Here is a 24188-nt window from a genome sequence, read left to right as displayed (position 1 = left end):
TTGAGACCACGTATATTATCTGCATACATTCCCGATCGCCGTAAACTGCAAACTAAACTAGAATCCAAACAGAAAGGACATCGAAGAAGATCACTCATTTCGGGATAGTGACGAAGAATATCCCAAATCAATATTGCAGACTACGTAAAGCATTCTATCAACTGACAGTCTGACAGTCGAGTGCATGCTTATTAATTTCTGCTGACCTGGCGCCGGCCAATCTCGTAAAAGCAGAGAACCGATTCCATACTGACAATCTTCTTCTAAAAGCCTTATTGCTTTCTTGATTTTTTCTTTTTCAACTGGATATATGAATACATTCACATATAATGTATTTCAAAATAAATCCAAAGAAAATGCCCCACTTTAAACGTACCATGACTGCATATGAGATATTGTACTAATAAATGAACTGTACTAATACGTCTGAAAAAATATTTCAGTCTGGATTAGGCAAGTTTTACTAGATTTTAGTGGTATAATTTCGTGTTTATACATATTACAAATTATTTGCATCTAGTTGCAATTCCAGACGAAACTTTTTTAGCAATCACATTGATATATCCCAAGATAAAATTAACCACAACGTAAAAGTTATTTGAACTTTTTTTCACAGAAAAATATCTTGCATTTGGATAATTTTCCTCCGAACACTTTCCTTAAGACGAGGCAGCAATTTATTGAAAACTCCTTAATTGAGAATCTCCTTCCTGTTTATTAGATAGATGAGATAGATAGATGATTTTGGTTTATTGACCAATAAGATCAGTGGATCAAGAAACAAATTCAAATTTGACGAGTGAATATGAAATACCCGGTGTAAGCTTCAATTGCCGCGACTGTAAACATGCATTCTCCAACAATTCATATATAATCTAGATCTATTGAAAAGCACAAACTGATGCCAATAAATTATGATGAAAAAAACAGTAAAACGAAGGCACTAATACCAAAAAGAATAAGCATGCATAATACAGTAAAGAAAGGCATGGGACCGCCATCGTGCTTCTGCAAACTCATCACCTGAAAAAAAAATGAAAACGTTATTCAAGCTATGGAGCATATTTCTGACCTCCCCTACCCTTCTTCATCCAAAGAACTGGTTTTAACGACGTATGCACGAAAAAAGTGATAAAACCAATCTCAACCATGCAGCCTCGTACCTATATCTATTAGGGTTTCCATTTCCAAATAACACACCTTTTGATGTGAACTGGGCTAACCTGGTCAACAGAGTCTTTTTATACGTCACACGCGAGTCTAGAGCCTGCTGTTGTAGTAAACAAAAATGGATTATGACTATATGCACACGGTTACGTTTTCGAGCGTTTTCACGTTCGTTTTCATACGAAAACCATAGAAATTGAAACTAATTTAACACATTATGTATAGTTTTCCTTGGGTCGCGTGAAAACGCTCGAACGACGCTAATTAACGGGTTAGCCCAGCTCATGCATATATATAAACAGTTAATCTTATGTCTAAGCAACAACTATCTGCTTTAATTTTAAAGGAGGCAGCATTTGTCTCATTTGCAATCTATGACTTGTTTCGATATATTTATTTAAAATAACATGCGTGTAAATAAAATACGCGCGTGCTGATTGGTCGAGAAGCCTGTTTCTATATATACTCGAAATAACGTGGAAAAACTTGCCTTAAGCCGGTTTTCCACTAGCGATATTTTTCGCACGAAGCGACATTTTACTTTTGTTTCAGAGCTCTCAACTGCAACCATCTGGAACAAATTGCTCAAATACAAAGGAATAAAGTCGCTTCGCGCGAGAAATATCGCTAGTGAAAAACCGGCTTTACGGGCTCGTTTTCCCAAACTCCCACGCGTGTTATTATAACTCTATAACTCTATAGAAACACGGCTAACAAACATTAGACTAAAAACATAAAACCTGTTACCGGTTGAATGTTGTGCAAAAACTCTTATTTAAAATATTTTTGTAAAGATGCCAACTAGCGTCGGCATATTCCTATACTAAACCTATAAACATTGTTGGCACATCTTAGTTTTAAAAAGCCGAAGTTCAAATAAGAAGACAAAAGACGAAAATCACACCGGAAATCGCCTTTGATGACATTTACATTGGTAGCCTATACATTGAATAAATGTTTTAGCATTTCGACCAAAATCAATAAGAATAAATATTAAGAGGATATACAAAGTGAGGAAGTAACTTCACCATGCAATGCAATTGATCCATGCATGACTGAGTTTCAAAAGCTAAGTGCGGGTATAAGGACCGAAAGTAGTTCGCGCTACTGATTTTATTTTGCCAAAATATGACGAGCCATTAACCCAACTCTTGATTTTAGACAAAGGCATACTATCACAAGAAGGCTATTGTTACATATTCACTGCTCCATTACTATGTTAAGCCCAATGGAGTGGTGCGTATAAAAGCATGCACAATCGAATCAAATTTCATGCAGAACAAATTATTTTAACACGTTTTCTTTCGTCAAACATATAATATATGCACATATAGCTGCATTGAAATTATAACAATATAGATTAATTTGTAATGGTCTTCCTTTTTTGAAACACCCTGTACAGGGTATAAAACGACGCAACACTAAATATTCATGAATATATTCTATTGAATCACAAAGTCAAAAGATCAATTATTCTTGAATATTCATTTTCGTTTTTTTATGATGCACCGTGTATATTGCTGTAAATCGTCGGCTATTTACAAATTTTGTAATCTTAATCCAAAAAGAGACATTTCAGTTTAATTGTATTTCAATAACTCAGTGTAGTTTCTGTTATACTTAGTGTATAGAACAGTGAAACATTTCGAAAAAAGAGCAATTGAAGATCTAAAGACTAAACCGAAATCTTCACACATTGATAGTAAATTGATACTGCTTTTAACGTGTATGTTTCCTAAAATTCCCATTCGAACATTCCCAGAAATTAGGATTCAAGTAACTTCATTCAGTAATATAGGGCATTTCAGTGGAATTATCGTTCACACTATTCTTCAAAATATAAATTATACATAGCTGCATGCGAGCATGCATCAAGTGGCATGATCATATCAGTCAACAGATAAAATATCGAAGTCGTAAAAGAAATGTAACCGACATACTATATTATCCAGGTTTCTGCTGAATGCATCAAAGGAGAAGTTACCAATAACATGGTCACGCCCTTTTTCCCCAAGCGTTTTAGCTAAATCTAACTTCTCCATGACAGTTTGCATAGCGTCAGAGAATGCTTTTTTGTTTGGTTCGCACAAGAACCCGGTTCCTCCGTGAATAACAGTCTCTAGAGGGCCTCCTGTGTTGACGGCAATCACAGGACGGCGCATGTACATTGCTTCAATAGGAACAATACCAAAGTGTTCGTTTGTCGGGGTGTAAATTAGGCACAAGCACCGTACAAACAGCGCTAACTTCTCCTGATCGCTGAATGATCTGATAAATGTCACATGGTCGGTGAGGTTGTTTTCTTTGGAGAAATTGACCAGCTCAATAAAATGCTCTTTATTCTCTGCAATACGCTCGTCATAACCACCTGTGAATTGACAATAGAGAAAGCGGTACGGATGAATATTCCCTATAGTTTTACATTTAGTTTAATAGGGAAATTGTTAATTAATTTCTTGAACGATTTGTATATGCACGGACTAAAATTATTCAAAGACATGGGTGCGTGTATGAAATTCATTATTTAGAATTAATATATGTATAATATTCTTGTATGTTTGCATGGTGACATCAATAAGTAAATTAGCTTGTAGGTACACCACGTATAAGTATTTAATACTGCAAACCCGGGCCTTTATCAGTGCAATTACCTGAAAACAAAATTACACGTCACTTAAACCATTTAATCATTAGAGACCTTTAGTTTGACGGCAAACGCCAAACCGATAACAAAGTTTGTGTTTTAACTCCTGTATCTTTAAGTGTGCGACAATTTCGCTAAATTACAAACGTTCTGCATAGAACTTGATGTTCATGCAGCAGTAATGTGAGAAAGCAATTGGCTATTCCTGATGTATTTAGAAAAGCAGCAAATTCAGCTTTGCCGTATGTGTCTCACGTTCGCCGTATAAAATTTAATGCTGAACGGCTAAGGGTGTTTGCAGTCAATTTGCTGCTTTTCTAAATACATCAGCAATAGCTTATTGCTTTCTCACATTACTGCTGAACATCACAAGTTTTATGCAGAACGTTAATTTAGCAAAATTGCCACTGTAACATTGTTTTCATGTGTATGGCTACGCAACTACTATAATCTCATCCCCCCGTATCAGATGACAAGTTTTGTGCAACCGGGGATCTCGTTCTTGAGAACATGAAGTGTCCGCACCTCTGGTGCCGATGGACATACAACTGTCTGAACATATTGCAAACATTTAATATATTCTATCATATGTATTTATCAATTCAATTTTACCAACCTAAGCCCTTTATTCTCGGCTTATTAATTGCACTGATGAAGGCGAAAGCTTTGCAGTATTATATACTACGTGGTGTACCTACAAGCTAAATTACATGTATACTCATACGTATATAGCGATTTTATATATATACTTTTCAAGGTGGTGTAGTTCGTTCAAGGTTGCCAGCAACTCCGGCTCGTGCGAAATCTACCTATATATAGTCATAGAGTGGAAGACAGACTTTACTGCATGGCCTTGTCCATCGGATCCATTGGATATAGAATGTCATTAGACATTTTGCCTATTGTATCGCCGAACGGAAAATCACCACAAGCTACTGATGCATTTCGATCAGCAAGCTATATGAAGTTTCTCCGCGATGAGAACCCATGCATGTGGTAAAGAATTTCTAAGATGCGTTTTGGTGATCCAATGGACGGACATTTCACTTGAATCACTCTCAGATGGATCTGTACGAAATTGCCACGTATCCTATATGCATTAAGGCCGTTTCCACTTCAACCGTATCGTAGCGTAACGTAGCGTATTTCTTTTGTTTCCGATGTATTCAACCAGAACTAAGACTTTAAAACAATAAGATCGCTACGTTTCGCTACGATTGAAGTGGAAAACGGCCTTAATTTTTCGCAACTTGTATATATATATATTATATATATATATAATATATATATATATAATATATATTATAATATATATATATATATATATATTATATAGATACCCAAAATCTAATTAGAATTGCATATGTTGTGTAATATGATTGAAATCCCATGCAAATGTAATCATATGCAATTCTATCTGCGGCCAACGTTTTTGCAAATGGGTGTATATATATATATAAATATATATATATATATATAATATATATATTATATAATATATTATTATATATATATAATATATATATATAATTATTATATATACCGGGCGCAAAAAAATGTTTCCCCTCTTAGACTTATCGTAATTGAAAAACTAATACAGATATCTTATTCAAATAAAGTTGGTTGAATGCAGTAATGTCTAACTTAATTTTTTATATATGACTTGAACATTTTTGTACAATATTGGTCGAGATCGAGCCGTTTAAAATAAAGGTGCAGCTTTTGACGAAGCGAATGACATGACCAAATATCGCGACTCGACTTATTTTCAACATCCACGACAGGCGTTTTTTAAAGCGCTTTTTTTTCATGTATGTTGTCTTTGCATGTTTAAAGATTCTTAGATTAAGGTATTCCAAGTATCTTTTAAGTGTATTTGATGTTAAAATAATACTGTTCATCGTTCGAACAAATTGGGTCCCTAAGGAGTTGCAATGCACAAGGGAACGAAAGGAAAGGAGCTTGCCCGCTTTGTTATAAGTTTGGATTTGTTTGGAATACGCGAGGACTAATAATGCAAGAGAAGTTTAATTTACGTCGATGGCAAAATCATTGGAATAATATTCCATCTCCGAGCATAAAAACAGTGAGGATTTGCCAGACGAAGCTAATCAATATTTGTTCTTACTGTTGCGTGCTGTTTTCATTCTATGCTGTTTTCAGAACATTTTTTGCTCCCAGAAACGCTACTTTGAGTTTAAACGCCTATATCTTGGCTAATATTGTATAGAAATTTACAAGGCTTACAATAAAATTTAAGTTAAACGCCACAAGTTCACAAATTTCTGCACCATCAAAGCTTCCCATGGTCATTACCATCATCCATGGTTTTGAGGAATTGAATAAAACAGATTTACGGGCGTGTTTGATAATTGAGATCTGTTCGTCAGTGATGTTAACGATTGTTTTAGCTCAAGCAATGGATTTATCAAAGAGTTCTTCGCTGATTGAAGGGTAGTAGTCGACGATATCAAAGGAAACGAAATTGTATTCTGATTTGTGTTCGATATTTTTGAACCAGTCAATCACAGATTGGGAGTTTCTACATTGATTTACTTTAATGGTTGATCGGATTTCCTGATTGATGGTGTCTAGAATGACTTTGCTGACTTTTCCGAGCTCGCTTTTTGCTGGATTTATTAATCGGCATTTGGGGTTCGATTCAAAGTTTTCTTTATGGTCTTTCAGGGTAATATAGGCTTCCGTTTCAGCCATAACATCGATTCGGTTGCTAATGTTCAGTTTAGAGGAAATTTCGCGTAGTTCACTGTTGATATCATCTGTTAGCTGTATGATAGTTAGGAGATTTGTATGATTCGCGTTAACACTTATTGTATTCATTGGAAATTTCGTAGATGTTCTTTGTTTTGTCGGCGAATACGTATACGTTTTTGAGGATTTGATGTTTCTTAATATTTTTTCTATCGTGTTGAGGAATGGTTCGTTGACTTTTCGGAAGGATATGTTTTGAACCAGCTTCACCAGATCATCTTCAAAGGGTCTTAACTCACTCACGGCTGGAGCATTTTTATTTGATGGTAGATCGTAAAAGTTCTTGTCCGTTATTTTCTCACCTTTCAAGAAAGAATGTGCTCTCCATCGTATTCTTTGTGCGACACTTTCCACTTTATGTATCAACGTTCTTCGACACTGATTTTGCGTCGGCAATCCGATGTTCTTTAACGAGTAGTTGAACCGTATCTTATTCATTTAACGAATTATAATTTATTCTCGTTACGAAGAGTGCACAACTGTTTCCAGGTGCTTTTTAATAGAAATTATAATGTAGTATTGTCGTCCGATCAAGAACGGAAAGTGCTCAATACAAGGCAATTTTGTAGAGCATTTAATTTAATGTTTTCATTACAATTTTTTAAAATGAATAAGTTGCTACTCCACGTTTCATGCAACAAGCTATCATCAGGCATTAATTTATACGGTTAAGATGTAGTAATGTAGTCGGTTCAACTACTCATAAAAGAACATCGGATTGCCGACGCAAAATCAACAATCCCCTGAAGCAAAGTAATTACACCTCCAAACTACATTTTTCAACCCAAGAAACCAAACCTTCAACCGAAAGCCAGTCCAAACGTAAAAGAGCCAGAAAAGTCATTTGGTTCAACCCGCCGTATAGTATAAGACCGTACAAACCAATGTCGCTCGGGAGTTCTTGAAGTTGATTGACAAACATTTTCCCAAATCGTCACCCCTCCATAAGATCTTAAACAGAAACACCGTCAAAGTTAGCTATAGCTGTATGAACAACATTAAAAGCGTCATATCAAAACACAATAAGCGCGTGTTGAAAGAAAATCATTCCCAACAACCCAACAAAGCTAACAAAAATAAAAACCTATGTAACTGCAGGAACATGAACGAGTGCCCACTAAACAATATGTGCTTGACGAAAGATCTCGTTTACAAAGCCGAAGTGGAAACCGAAGACTCCAAGGATACCAAAACGTACATTGGTATGACAGCGACAACATTTAAGAAAGATACAGAAATCACAACAATAATAATAATAATAATTTTCCATTTATATAGCGCGCATGTCCTAAAAAGTCCAAAGCGCTTTACAAGTATAAAAATAACTAAGATGCTAAATAGGTTAGCTATATAATAGCATGCATTTACTACTATTTACAAGGTTATAAAATATTAAAATGTACTGAACTATGTATAATGGAACTAAAAACTATAAAGTCTTATTATTATCCAGGAAAATTTTAAAAAGATATGTTTTTAAATTCTTTTTAAAAGATGATACAGTGGATGACTTGCGTAGATCATAAGGCAATCTATTCCAAAGTTTCGGTGCACAAACAGAAAACGATCTGTCACCATAGGTTTTATAGTTGGAAGGAGGCACGAATAGAAGTTCATTTCAAACAAAACGCAGAGATCGACTTGATTTTCTGTATTCCAAACAGCAAGACAGATAAGGTGGGCAGAATCCATTCAACATTTTAAACAATGAGGAGGATTTTGAAAACAATACGATAATGTATAGGGAGCCAGTGTAGTTGGATCAGGACTGGTGTAATATGATCGTATTTACGAGACATTGTAACAACTCGAGCAGCTGAGTTTTGGACTGATTGTAACTTCGAAATTAGACGTTTAGGTAGACCATACAGGAGGGAGTTACAGTAATCCAACTTTGCTGTTATTAAGGCATGGATTATAATATAATCTCAACTGAGTCTTTCGTCAAATATTTCCGGATTCTAGAAACGTTCCGCAAATGAAAGAACGATGATTTGCAAATTTGTTTGATATGCTCATCAAAAGAGAATGTTTCATCTAGCATAACACCAACTAGTAGCAGTAGCAACATAGGGAATCAATTCATCTCCAAATTTGATTTGATCAAGTAGAGGGCGAGGACGAAACTTAGAGTGCACAACAAGCGAGAGTGTTTCATCTTCATTCAGTTTTAATCCATTGAAGAGGATCCATTTGCGTATATCAGCTATGCAGTTCTCAATACGTGTCTTCGCAGAATCGGCATGACTATCAGCTTCAAAAGACACATATAGTTGAGTATCATCAGCAAATATGTGATATTTAAGATGATGACGTTTAATAATATCTGCTATAGGAGCTGTATACAACAAATAGAGAACGGGTCCAAGGAATGAGCCTTGCGGAACTCCAGTTTTCAAATCACGAGTAGAGGAAAATGTTCCATTGATATTTACAAATTGACGGCGGGAAGATAAATAAGATCTAAACCAGAGGAGAACAGTCCCAGTGATTCCGAAACGATTTTCCAGTCTAGACAGTAAGATATCATGACTTATGGTGTCGAATGCAGCCGATAAATCAAGAAGAACCAAGATAACCGGCTCTTTCCTGTCCAATGACTGCAAGATATCATTCTGCACCCGTAGTAGAGCCGTCTCTGTGCTGTTAAATGCCTTATAGAAGGATTGGAAAGCTTCATGCAAATTGTTTTGTGTGAGGTATTCATTAAGTTGAACGAACACTGCTTTTTCAATCACCTTCGACAAAAATTTGAGATTGGAAACAGACCGGAAGTTAGAAAATATTTCATAGTCAGCAGTGATCTTCTTTAGTAGTGGATTTAACATTGCAACCTTCAAGAGCTCCGGCATTGTCCCATTTTCCAATGAGAGATTTATTATCCTAGTATATACAGGAAGTAAGGTTTGATAACATTCTTTCAACACCGCCACCGGAATGGGATCAGGTAGGCAGGATTTCATCTTAGAATGGATCAAAAGTTCCCTGACGTCTAAGTCCGTTAGTTGTTTAAACGCACAAAATGAGGACATGGGCTTCTCGTTAACAACACAAGGTGGATTAAGAGCACTTCTTGCATGACATATTTCAACTTGAATTTTTTCAATTTTAGCAGTAAAGTAGTCGGCAAAAGAATTTGCCAGACTTTGATCGTTAAAAGCTTTTGGATATCTTAGATCAATATTTTTCTGAAGCAATCTATTTACTGTTTTGAATAATAATTTGGAATTGGTGGCATTTTCCGTTATCAATTTGTTGTAATATGCTTGCTTAGACTCATAAATCAATTTGTTAGCAGCTTTACATTGATTAACATAAGCTGTCCTATCACTCAGAGTTTTAGACAAGAGCCATTTTCTTTCAAGTTGTCGACGAAGCCTTTTTCCTTCAGTAATCTATAATCGTACCATGGTGCCTTCGGACGAATGGTAATCGTGCGTTGCTTTATGGGTGCATGCTTTTCCTGAAGATAGTGTAAGACTTCCTCATACTGATTACAAATAGATAATATGTCATTCGTGTCATTCAAGAGATTTGATTCATGAATATCTGCATTAAAAGCATTAAAATTAACACCTTTAAGTTTGCGGCAAGTAATTTTCTTTCTCTGACACGGTGGTCTGGACATATCCAAACAGAAACTAATTGCCGAGTGATCAGATATTTCCTGATCATAAACGTACAGATCACTAAAATGAATCATCAATATCAGTTCTAACCAAGACCAAATCCAACAAATGTCCACGTATATGCGTCGCTTGGTTCACTAGTTGCTTACAGTTGAACTCAATCACATCTAGAAATTGTTTTGCTTGAATGTCGTTTTGATCATCAATACGGAAATTGAAATAGATCTCCAAGAAGTAAAAATTCCGAAGCGGATAAAACAATCTCTTCGAGAAAACTTGAGAATTCCTCATAAAACAAATTGACTGTCAAACCATTATTTGACGAAGGCGGTGGACGATAAATAACAAGGACTCTGATGGACTTCGTACTCACAAAGGAAATATCCAGGCATTCAAATGATCTAAATTCTTTGTTATCTGAAGAATTACTAATGCAAATACTTTCTTTGTATGGGAAACCCACACCACCCCCGCAGCCTGTGGTTCTTGGTTTATGGACAAATTTATATCCTCTGGGACATAACTCGCGAATAATTAGTTCATCACCAGATTTATGAAGCCAAGTTTCAGTTATAGCCATTATATCAACGTCGTGTTCAACAACAAAGTCCTTGATAATCAAAGTCTTTTTACAGATTGATCTTGCGTTTAGTGTAGCAAACTTTATAGGATGCTTAATACAAGATGTAGAAACATTGACCACTGGAAGATTATTCAAATTTCGAGTCCCCAATCGAGTCCACGATTGTTGACAACGCTACGCCTACGCTTGTCTGCTTGAAGCGACCGATTTACAGTTATTCGCGTAGGAATCTCATGAAGGATTGGTCCAGGATTGATTGAAATATCCTTAAAAATCGTTATATCCGTAGGATCATGCCCAGGGATAGCCAAAGTTATTTGTCCATGTTTAGTCCAACACGAGATCACAGTTGATGTTCGATTAAACCCCGACATTGCCAAATTCAGCCGCATAGGTTTCACACCAACATTTACAAACTCACATTCAAATCTGTCAACAGCAATAACCATGTCATCGCGATTATAATCTGCATACACATTCTCGTCATTTACAGCATAGAATACTGTGTTAAATACTTTAAATCTCCCAACAAACAGCAGAAAAATCACAACATTTGACAGAGCACGAAAATCCATGCCTCTCGATCAATAGATGTTCCTGTCATTGGGGTCATTCCACTAGAGGTCATTCCACGACATACGAAGAGCAAACGAAACTTTTTAAGCATGATTGGAGATTGAAGATAAAAGGAAAAACATAATATTAAGTGGTCCATCGTATCCGTAGCAAATTCAATCAAGGCTGGAGGAAAACCCTGTAATTTATGTTTAGAAGAGAAATTGCAAATGCTACGTAATTGTAATTCTAAGTCGATCTTAAACAAAAAAAGTGAACTTTTCACGAGATGTGTGCACGTGCGCAAGTTCCACGCTGGACAGTTTAAACGAACACGCGTGAGCAAATATAGCGCGAGTAGTAATACGTGACATCTTAACCGTATAAATTAGTTGCCTGATGATTGCTTGTTGCATGAAACTTGAAGTAGCAACTTATTCATTTTAAAAAATTGTAATGAAAACATTAAATTAAATGCTCTACAAAATTGTCTTGTATTGAGCACTTTCCGAGTACATTATAATTCGATGATAATTCGATATATATAATATATATATATTATATATATATTATATATATATATATTATATATATTATATATATATAAGTATAATCTTGTATATATATAAGTATAATCTTGTTAATTATAATAACTTGTAGGTACACCACGTAAGTATTAAATACTGCAAAGCTTTCGGTCCGTTAACCCGGACCTTCATCAGTGCACTGATGAAGGTCCGGGTTAACGGACCGAAAGCTTTGCAGTATTTAATACTTACGTGGTGTACCTACAAGTTATTATAATTACTAAAGTCGCCATGCAATCATACAAGAAAATTATAATCTTGTTGTTCGAAAAGACAAAAGAGTGCTCAATACTATAAGATGTTATAGTAGAGCGAATTAAGTAGATGAAATTAAGTCTTAAAATGAATTTATTTAGCTATCGCTACTCTGAGTTTCACGATTATCTCGATCTTCAGGCGATTAAATTCAGTTCGTTGGATTGCGTGATTAACGGTCGGCTCACGCGCACTGTTAATGTTTGCGCGTGCGTTTGAAATTTCCAGCATAAAATTTATCGCGATGGCGGCATTTAGCATATAGTTCTGATCTTTTGTTTAAAAGTATATGCTCATCAGCTTTCATTAGGCAAAGTTTTTCTTCAATGCAGAGATTACAACGCTTTCCACCAGGTTTGTGAGGATAAGCATGACGCAGAATTGACCACTTCAACTCGAACTCCGTATTGTCTCTTTTCAATCCCCAGATATACTTTGAGAGCTCCGTCTCCTTTTCATACTTCTCGTTGTTAATTGACTTCTTGTGGTTACGGAATCTTTCTTTGAACGAATTTGCAGTCATTCCAATATATTCCTTAATTTGCCCGTCGACTGATGCCACCCTTGCCTTATACACAATGCTTTTAGTTAAGCAGTTCTTATTCAAAGGGCATTCTTTCGGATTTCTACAGTTGCAATTATCTTGAGTTGGAGCGACTATGGGTTTGGATAAAACTTGCTTGTTATGGCGAGATATTAAACTTTTAACGTTGGGCATGCAGCTATAGCTAACTTTTACTGTATTTCGGTTGAATAATTTGTGCAAAGGAGTTGTAGAGGGGAAGTGTTTATCGATAAGTTGTAGGAATATCCGAGCGATGTTTGTTTTCACTGATTTGCTAAATGGGGGGTTAAACCAGATGACGTTTCTTTGACGCTTACGTTTCGTGGATGGTGGAGAGGGCGGACAGCTGGACGAATATTGAAGGGGAACGTTGTAATTGCTCAACCCAAGTGCGTTTTCGTAGAAAGGTTTACATTCATCAAAGGATTGCTTGTCGGAAGAAAGTGCTGAGATACGTTTGTTGATGGATTTGGGAATTTGCTTTATGATTGATGGTGGATGGTTTGATCGGCTGTTGAGATACAATGGTTCGTTGTTTGGTTTCCTGTAGGGTGTGTATTTCCCATTGGTTAAATTCAGTGTAATGTCCAAAAAGTTGACAACTTGATGGTTAACTTCGGCCGTTATTTTTAGACCAAATTGCTGGAACATGTCATGCAGGATCTTCCTTGCATTGTCTGCACTCCTGCGGTTTACGCCTTTGATTACTGCAAGGCCATCGTCTCGGAAAAGCCCAACATATTCTTTGCCGAATTCATCCGCAAGTCTGTTTAGGACAAATAGACCAATCAACTCACAAATCTCGGCACCATCATAACTGCCCATGGTTACATCAAACAATGAATCGTTGCTTCGTTTTCTCCAAGCGTTACCGTTGTGGAATAAGAGGGATTTACGAGCGTGTTTGATTATAGAGATATCTTTGTCTGGGATGGAAATAAAGGATTGGGCCCAAACAATTGCTTGGTTGAGAAGATCTTCAGTGATAGAAGGGTAAAATTCAACTATGTCAAAAGACAAAAAGGTGTAGTTGGACTTATCTTCGATATTCTGGAACCAGTTGATGACAGATTTAGAATTTTTCCATTGGTTGACTTTTGTCGCACCTCTAATTTTTGAGTTGATGTTGTCTAGGATGACTTTGCTAATTTTTCCTAGTTCACTTTTAGATGGATTTATAAGTCGGCATTTCATGCTGGATGGAAAGTTTGGTTTGTGATCTTTAATTGTGATAAAGGCGTCGTGTTCAGCCATGGTATCGATGCGGTTTCCGATGGACAGATCATTAGTAATATCTCTAAGTTCTTCATTAATGACAGGTATATTGATATACTTGATTTGGACAACATTAATGACAGCGGCATGACATATATATATATATATATATATATATATATATATATATATATATATATATATATATATATATATATACACACAATACAATTGAAGATAAAGAAGTTAAAAACCGTTCGCTCGGTTACTCGAGTTTCACGCCTTTAAAAAGCGATCATCAGACTAACATTCCTTATATTTACAAAGCATTTATACCTAGAAAACATCCTTAAAATATTTACATAAGGCCAACAATTAAGTTGAATGCAAATTGCATAAGAGTTGAATAAAAAATAAAAATTGAATAAAAATTAGCATAAAAATTTGTTTTTGTGCCTACATGATGAAATTAGTTCTGACTTTTTGTTTAATAAATTGTTGTTGAGCATGACTGTTTGTGGAGCCCAGACTTGCGACGCGTAACAGATGGTACGAAGTCACTGATGGTTCGAAGACATCGAACGAGTTCAACGTCGAGCGACCAAGTTTATTTTATCTCTCCCGTTTAGAACCCCAATCAGCTACAAAGACGGCCTCTTAAAAACCGGACTCCTACCACTAACATACTGGCACGAATATTTGGACCTCCTCCACCTATTCAAACACCTTCAAAACTCCACCGATCCCAATATCTCTGTCAAACAACCTGGTCGTGCTACGAGAAGCAATCCAGCTGAAAATCCTAACCTTATCAACTTGAACATCCCTAAAGCGAACACTCTAACATTCCAAAACAGCTACCACTGCAGAACTCCAAGAATATTCAACTCTCTACCAACTCATCTTCGTAACTCTCAACTATCTGTTCACCGATTCAAAACTGGACTTCTGTCACATTAGACACCTAACCGAACATATATATGACGTAGACACTCCTCAAACGTTTAAAACAGTATGTATTAAATGTCATCTGTGTCGTTCATTATTAAGTCTTAGTGTTAAACTGTGTTGTTAAGTCACTATTTGTATAGTTCAATTCTAATAATTGTTGTAGTGACTTGTATCGTCTGTATTCTGCTCAGGCTAAAACCTTACGTCGTGTCCATCAGCTCGAAATGGAGGAGCTCACCCTGCAACAACGAAAGAAAGAGTTACAGCTGAGCGGAGAAATAGCCGCTGCCGAAGCTGAAAGAGACGTGTACGAGCAAGCCGAGGTCCAAGAGCTTAAGCAATCCGACCCTTCCCTGCTATTAGACGCTCGTACCGGAAGGTCAAAGAATCCCTTCGCAACCGAACCCACAGTGGACAATCAACATCAAAGTATGGAAAATACCCCAAGATCAATTCGAGGCAGGACTTCGCCAGCAACTTAACATCTACTCCACACGACGGATCGTTCCGACGAATTGTTGAAATACAAGACCAACAAAGCAACGCTCTCCAACAACTTATCCGCCAACAGCAACAGGGTGTCTTGGCTTTGACTCTGCCCCAACCAAGTATGCCAGTCTTCAGCGGAAACCCTGTCGACTATTGCGATTTCATCCGCTCCTTCGAGCATCAGATCGAGTCGAAAACCACAAGCCCAAGTGCACGACTCTACTACCTTGTTCAAAACACTAGCGGTTCTGTACAGGAACTCATGAAAAGCTGTTTTTCGATGAAAGAGGACGAAGGATAGGCAGAAGCTAGAAAACGCCTCAAAGAACGTTATGGAAAGGAGTACCGGATCGCCGCTGCCCACCTTCAACGGCTGGTCGACGGTCCATCAATCAAGAGCGAAGACACGAACGCCCTTCAGCAATTCTCGATACAACTAACCAGTTGCACAAACACGCTGGAGAAGATTGGATACCTACATAAGCTAAATAACTCGGAAAATCTGAGAAGGATAGTCGAACGCCTACCCTACGCGATGAGAGTCAAATGGCGAGACACAGTAGATCGGATCGTTGAAATAGAAGAGCGCGATGTCACAATAAAGGAGATTAACAAATTTGTAACTGCCAAGGCAAGAGCTGCAAATCATCCAGTCTTCGGAAAGATCGCCATAGAGAAACCCAAACCGCTTAAGCAGAATCAGAGGATATCACAATATGGAAAAGCTACAGGCTTCGCAACCCAATCAACCTCACAATCACCCAAATGTCCACAGTGTGGCTCCAAATTGGCTGTCTCGCTGTGATAAGTTTAAAAAACAGTCTCTAAAGAGAGAAGTTCGTCCGGGAAAAGAAACTTTGTATTAACTGCCTGTCAACTGGTCACTTCGTCCGCTCGTGCGAGAAAGAAAGTTTTTGTAAAGTTGATGGATGTGTCGGCAAGCATTCAACCTTTCTTCACCCGAAATTGTAACAACCCCTGAACACCAAGAAAATTGACTCCAAGCAGGAAGAGAAAATTCCGGAGGATCGTCGCTCTGAAGATAATCATTCCGAAACACAAGGTAACAACGCCAACAATGGTTACGTCAAGTCTAAGCCCGGTGGTAGTTCTCCAATCACAGGACTCGCAATCGTACCTATCGAAGTGAAAGCTAAAGGAAGCTCGAAGACGGTAAAAACTTACGCGTTCCTCGATTCAGGCTCGAATACCACCTTCTGCACCGAAAAATTGCTTGAAGAACTCGAGATCCACGGTACAAAGACGAAGCTGTCATTGACGACGATGCAAGCCGAAAATGTTCCGGAAGAATGTACAATGGTTAGCCTGGAGATCTCGGACCTCGCGGGCAATTCTGAAGTCAACCTCCCTACGGTGTATTCAAGGCCGAACTTGCCAATTCCGAAAAAGGCCATTGGAAGAGTAAATTCAATCGATGCAGACATTGGACTGCTTATTGGTAGCGATGTCCCGGAAGCTCTCCAACCTCGTGAAATGCGACAAAGTCAGAACGGTGGTCCATTCGCAACCCGAACGGCCCTTGGATGGGTCCTGAATGGTCCATTAGGCAGAAACGGAGCGAAGACTTCGACGGCGAACCTAGCTAATCTAACCTTGGACGAAAAATTCGAAAACCACTGCAACTACGAATTTAATGATTACAAATATGATACTAACCCAACAATGTCTCAGAACGATCGAAGGGCTCTCGGCATCATGGAAGAATCGGTTAAGATGGGAAATGGCCATTACGAGATCGCGCTCCCGTGGAAAAACTACCCACCAGACCTACCTCACAATAAAACCCAAGCCGAACATCGCTTACAATTGCTGAAAAAACGACTAAACAACAATCCCGAACTTCTTCGGAAATACCGAGATTTCATGGATAAACTATTCGAGAAAGACTACGCGAGCGAAGCAATCAACAACGAAGAAGGATCGTTAGGTACGCGCTGGTACCTCCCACATCATCCTGTCTTCCATCCACAAAAAACAGATAAAGTCAGAGTTGTTTTTAACTGTTCTGCGAAATACGACAACACTTCCCTTAACGACCGGCTCTTACAGGGGCCGGACCTAACCAACTCACTCGTCGGGGTGTTAACACGGTTCCGCGAAGAACCCATTGCGTTCATGTCCGACATCGAAGAAATGTTTCATCAAGTCCGCGTTCGACCAAGCGACAGAGATGCTCTACGATTTCTGTGGTGGCGGAACGGTAATCTCGAGAACCCTCCCGAAGAGTATCAAATGAACGTCCATTTGTTCGGCGGTACTTCTAGCCAAAGTTGTGCGAATTACGCACTGAAGAAAACGGCGATGGACAATGCATCGAACTTCCACGACAAAACCATCGAGACCGTCAAACGCAATTTTTATGTCGACGATTGTTTGAAATCAGTTCGCGACGAAGAAGAAGCAATCAAACTTTCGAAGGAATTACGCGAATTATTATCACTAGGAGGATTTAATTTCACGATCGAAGTGGTCGTCCAATTCTCGAAAGGTTATTGAATCCTTGCCGGAAGCAGAAAGAGCAGCTCAAGTCAAAGATTTGGATTTCGACAAGATTCCAATAGAAAGAGCGCTAGGCGTCAGGTGGAACGTGTCTTCAGGCACGTTCGGGTTCGCAATCGTGATTAAGGATCGACCGGCAACAAGACGAGGAATACTTTCGATCGTCAGTTCGATTTACGACCCCCTCGGATTCGTTGCTCCTTATATTCTCTCGGCAAAATTGATCTTACAAGAACTTTGTCGATTAAAGCTCGACTAGGACGATAAGATTCCTGATGAGAATCTAAAACACTGGCAAGCATGACTACACGATCTACCTCAACTTGAAAATTTAGCTGTCGAACGTTGCTTCAAACCAGCTACAATGAATGAGATCAAATCGACACAACTTCACCACTTGCCTCGCAGCAAGGTTACGGAGCTGTGTCCTATATTCGCATCGAAGACATATCGGGAAATGTCAAATGTTTGTTCGTGATGGGAAAATCCCGACTTGCGCCTATGAAGCCAGTAACGATACCCCGAATGGAGTTATCAGCGGCTGTAGTGTCTACGAAGCTCGACAAGATGTCAAGAAATGAATTGAGCTTGCCTACCGATCAATCTTTCTTTTGGACTGACAGCACTTGCGTTTTGCGCTACATTGAAAACACGACCAAGCGATTTCAGACGTTTGTCGCAAATCGAATAGCGACAATACATGATGCATCGACCCCCAAGCAATAGAATTACGTGGACACTCGTTCAAATCCTGCGGATGACACATCAAGAGGCGTGCCGGCAGACTCTCTTCTGCGATGGATCAAGGGTCCCGATTTCCTTACTAAGCCACCCGGAGAATGGCCAAGGAGACCTGAAGATCTGGGATCAACCACAGCGGTCCTAGACGACGACCCCGAAGTAAAGCACGGTTCGTTTGTTTGCGCTGCCAGTATAGCGCACGTTTCTAAGAAACAGTTTACGGATCAACTAATTGAAAGGTTTTCATCGTGGAGCAGATTAAGAAGAGTATTCGCCCTTATACTACGCTATATAAGAAATCTGCGTTCGCGACACCCAATCTCAACAGAAAGATCGGGGAGAATCCCTACCATCAGCAGATATCCCACCAATCAGTTTGACAGATCAATGCCGAACGTGAAGTTTTGAAACTTGTACAGCAGGGCTGCTTTGAGGAAGAGTTTCGACATCTTCAAAGTAAAAGATACAACAACTCGGTTAGCAATGCTAGCAGTATTGCAAAACTCGACCCTATCCTAGTCGACGGCCTCATTCGAGTCGGAGGTCGCATCCAACGAGCACAGATCAGCGATGACGCTCGTCACCCAATTATCCTTCCTAAAACCCACCACGTAGTCACCCTAATCACCAAATATTACCACCACGTCTCTGGTCACTCTGGGATAGAATACACGTTATCTTTGATAAGAGAGCGATTTTGGATAATCAAAGCACGGGCTACAGTTCGAAAGATATTGAATGCGTGTATTAGCTGCAGAAAAAGACAGTCTCCTGTCGTCGAACAAAAGATGGCAGGCCTCCCGGCAGATCGCGTAACCTACGGAAAACCCCCATTTTCCTCGATGAGAAAATTCCACGCTGCAGCTGGCCAATGGGACGCGTCCTTGACGTCTACACCAACCGTCGGGATGGTCTCGTGCGTTCTGTGAAAGTGAAGACAAGCTTATCGGTGTTGGTTCGACCAGTGGACAAGATTATCTTCCTGGAATCTGAAACTGCTCCAACAGACGATAAGTAGAAAATAATTAAGATTTAATAGACGGCGATAGCCAGGAGCAATATATACAAATATACACATATTCGATTAAATGCTAGTTTAGATTTATCATAAAGTTTCGAACCCATATAATTTTTAGGTAAAGGCTTCAATATCGCCTTTAAGGGGCCGGAATGTTGGTTTCGAAACGGACGGTCTTTCAAGTTGTTATTTTGTAAAAGACCTTCTGGCAAAAACAAGTTGTTATTTTCCGTTTCAGCGCAAAGATTTACATCAAATGCGTAAATTTGGTTAGGAAATGCGGTTGCCTTGCCTAGCCACACTATGTATCGACAACCCTCTCCACAAACTGTTAAACCGATCGAACATGAAGGTCAGTTACAGCTGTATGAGTAATATGGCAAATATTAAGAGCCATAATACAAAGATCCAACGTGAAACACGCGACGCCAACGACGAGTCCCCAGCTAATAAGTGCAATTGCCGTGTCAAATCCGATTGCCCGATTAATGGAGAATGTAAGACCAGCAATATAGTATACGAGGCAACAGTAACAGCCGAAGATCAAACCACAAGAAACTATATTGGTATGACAGACCACACTTTCAAAACCCAATATGCCGGTCACAAGCAATCCTTTGAAAAGAAGAAATACGCAATAAAAACATCGCTGTCGAAGTACCTCTGGAAATTAAAGAAATCAAGAATAAAGTATTCAATCAAGTGGTCAGTTATACAGCGAGACCGTGCTTACCGTGGTGGATCAAGACAATGCAACCTCTGCCTGGCGGAGAAACTTTGCATTTTAAATGCCGACAAGCGTTTCTTATTGAACAAAAAGTCAGAACTAATTTCATCATGTAGGCACAAAAACAAATTCAACTCTTATGCAATTTGCATTCAACTTAATTGTTGGCCTTATGTAAATACTTTAAGGTTGTTTTCTAGGTATAAATGCTTTGTAAATATATTATATATTAGTCTGATGATCGCTTTTTAAAGGCGTGACACTCGAGTAACCAAGCGAATGGTTTTTAACTTTTTTTATCTTCAATTGTATTATATATATATATATATATATATATATATATATATATATAATATATATATATATATATATATATATATATATATATATATATATATATATATATTACTAATTTGCAGTGCCTTTTACCAGTTAATTAGCATTATCATTAAATTACTGCTTTTTGGCTCTTTTCTGAAATTTTACTTCATCTCAGATATATAAAGCTGGGCTCTCATGTGCTTTTGAACAAGGCTCCTTTTCAAGGAAAACTGCATGCATGCCCGTCTATACGTGTCTTTATTCGTCTCTTAATTTTGAATGGACGAATATGAGATGACAATGCCGATGGCAAGCAATTCCTATATTTTAGGGACCCAGCGGTGGTAAACATATTCATATTATTAAACACAGGCTATATTGGGAAGGACAAACGATTTACTGTTAAAATTCTAATACCCTACAACTGAACTATACGCGGTGTGACTTTTTTTCTCAGACCCATTCCACGGGGGATTAATTCAAACTGCAATGAGTAACTCCAAAAATAGAGAAAATGGGGCCGGTTGTTCAAAAGCCGGTTAGCTTAACCCAGGGTTAACTCCAATTTGCACGTCTATCTTTTTTAATTACTCGTTTATGAAGTTGAACATGTTTTTTCACAAATATTTTGAGGACTAATAGAAGTCTTATTTTGTAAAGACTTGAAACAGCGGTGTAGAAGCATATAAACCAAAACAGCGAAGTGAAATTCAACCCAGAGTTAGCGCTAACCTGGCTTTGAACAACCGGCCCATTTTTTTTCCAAATAAGCAGACGTTCCATACCTGCCATAACCAAGTGAGTTTTTTTCCATTTTTCCAACGATATTTTATCTTTTAAGATCGCGAAGGCTTCCAGTGCCAATTGCAGATTCTTTTTTCTTTCAAAACGATTTATTGATAGAAAAATATGCTTGGCAGTTGCTGGAACTCCTTCTATATTGTCCTCCGAATCAATTCCTTGGTTGTATGCTTTGAAATTTAATGAAGGATACAGAACTCTTGGATTCGTATTTGTCAAAGATGTGAATGTTCTGAAGAAGGTTCGTGCTGTAAAGTTACTGTTAACAAGTATGCAATTTGCCATGCCTATAATGAAAAAAAATTAATCTATTAGACAAATGACGGTGATTATAATTAGTATGGTAGCAGATGTCATAACAATGATTCAATAAGAAGTGATTTGAAGATATTTTAAACCCCATTAGCCTGTATTTGCATTTGTATAATTACATGTTTCATCATATTGATGTGGATCACTTTGTTCAGCGCAGGATGAAATTTCACATCCAAATATAAAACATGCTGAATGATTAAAGTTTTAGAATCAATTTCAGAATGAGAATTAAAAAAGAAAGCTGTATAATATAAATATATTACACAGAAATTATATAAAAAATATCATACTAAATTATCATACTTAATATCATACCAAAAATGATTATCAAAAATCTGATCCAAATGGTCTATCAGACAATTTATCTTATCTGATTAACCATTGAAAACTGTACCATAGTATTCAATGGTTAGGTTGAACCATGCAACCGAAGATGAATTCCAACCATCTTTTTTAGAATTTTGTATCTGCGAAACGCAGATATATCGTGATCTCAAACATACCATATGTTAACACATAACCATTCAGCGATGGGCTTATATAATTAGCCAATCAGCGATTAGTTTATAATGCGCTTACACCACAACCTAGTTTAGTATAAAAGTTTTTCTGAACATGGAACTTATTCTCATGAGGTAAATAGTCAATCCCTTCGGAGATCAAAACAATTTTGCTGTCCAAACTAGATTGTTGTGAGCAGATACACATACGCTTAGCATACCTATTTTGTTATTTTAAAATGTTTTAATCAAGTCCCAACTTAGATAATAAAGATTAGTGAACCTAGCTGTTATGCCAAGCATTAAGAGGAAACATTTGCTCTGTCACTGCTTGTTCCAAGATCAGGCCCTTCAAACACGGAAACCATAACATAATGGATAATAGACCAATTAACTTACAATCTAGGTACGTACACCTTACTTATAATCTAAATCACTACGGCTAAAAAGAGCATACCAAAATTAGTATAATTGCCAAAATGTCAAGTATTACAAAAAATATAGCCATGCAAAGTAGCCAATTTTGTATACTTTTTAACTGTTGTAGGCCGAAATCGTTTAACTAATTTAGTCACACACTTCCTGCCTAGTAAAAAAATTAAACAAAATTGCCAAATTAACATGGCTATATTTTCTGTACTTTTTGCTGCCAAATTTGGTAATTTTACTAAATTAGGACGCACATTTCGTAAATTTCTGTGAGGTCATTCTGTATGTCTGTCCTCTTTTAGATCATGGCTCTCGACCAATGAAATTGCTTGAATTCTTAACATTATTATATAAATACCAGTACATGTTATTTTATCACAGATCTATCACACATTGTTGTTTGACAGGTGTGGTATCTTGCCATGATACATATTGACAAGGATGTCCTAATTATAGGATAACAACAATACTTGTATTCAATCTTTTGCAATGTTCAGCCTTGCGACAAGTTGCATGACTGAACAAGATGCCCCACAATTGGCGGCATTTTAAGATGAAAATACCTCTGACTCCCCAAATGTTGCTCAGCCAGGACTGCCAGGGTGACCTATATACGTACATTTGAGTGACTTGACAGTTTACATGTTTGTAGTACCTGCCTAGTCCCTCCAGGCTCAGTCCTGCAAAACACCATACCTGTAGTTTTTTCTTCAAGCCAATCCAACGGGGCACGGTATAATTTCTTCGCAAAACTTTGTCTTTTTGTCAAAAGCTGATCAGGAAAGTGGCAGTAAAACACAATTTTCGCCTTCGACAGTTTAAGCACTGGGATACACGCGGATATTTGGTCGCAAAATACAACATCCGCCTGATATTTGGAAAACATAACCAAATAGAAAGCGACATAGATCATCCGTATGTATGCAAACAATGCATAAAAATATCCAAAAAGATGACGAGGCAACCAATCGCCAATGCAAGTCACAGGAATTGAGCCGTCTTTCGTCTCGTGAAAACAGTGAGATGGATCATAATGAGCGGTGAATATATGCACTTTGTGACTGCGGGTTTTTAAAGCTAAAGCAGCATCGACAACAAGTCTTTCCGCTCCTCCAATTCCCAAATCAGGATGAACAAAAGCAACGACAACCATTTTGCCTTCACGGTCACCATTTAAATATCTCTTACATGAAGTTCTTTCGTCTTTCGACCAAACCCAGGAATTACTTGGCGTGCGCCAAATTTGCATTTTGGCAATTTAATGCGAATATAATTAATGCGAATATTATGTTGCCTAAATCGCGAAAGAGCTGCCTGCAATCGTTCGCAATGCCCATCAAATGTCTTGGAGAAAATTATTACATCGTCTAAATAACAAAGGCATATTTCAAAACTAAGGCGAGA

General features: G+C 37.8%; 1 protein-coding gene across 1 annotated transcript; it reads right to left on the bottom strand.

Annotated features, from left to right (window-relative positions):
• Positions 1 to 458: 458 nt before the first annotated feature.
• Positions 459 to 23947, bottom strand: LOC114534204 (alpha-1,3/1,6-mannosyltransferase ALG2-like). Its single transcript, XM_028555761.1, has 4 exons — positions 23481 to 23947; positions 21525 to 21827; positions 3108 to 3535; positions 459 to 1023 (listed from the first exon to the last, which is right to left on the bottom strand). Exons 1-4 carry the CDS (start codon positions 23935 to 23937, stop codon positions 913 to 915), a joined length of 1299 nt encoding a protein of 432 aa, XP_028411562.1. The 5' UTR covers positions 23938 to 23947; the 3' UTR covers positions 459 to 912.
• Positions 23948 to 24188: the final 241 nt, after the last annotated feature.

This window comes from Dendronephthya gigantea, unplaced genomic scaffold, assembly GCF_004324835.1.
Source record: "Dendronephthya gigantea isolate DGI-Jeju-01 unplaced genomic scaffold, DenGig_1.0 000098F, whole genome shotgun sequence".
Taxonomy (NCBI): domain Eukaryota; kingdom Metazoa; phylum Cnidaria; class Anthozoa; order Malacalcyonacea; family Nephtheidae; genus Dendronephthya; species Dendronephthya gigantea.
The sequence above is the reverse complement of the archived record's forward strand: the minus strand, read 5'-3'. Positions and strand labels throughout refer to the sequence as shown.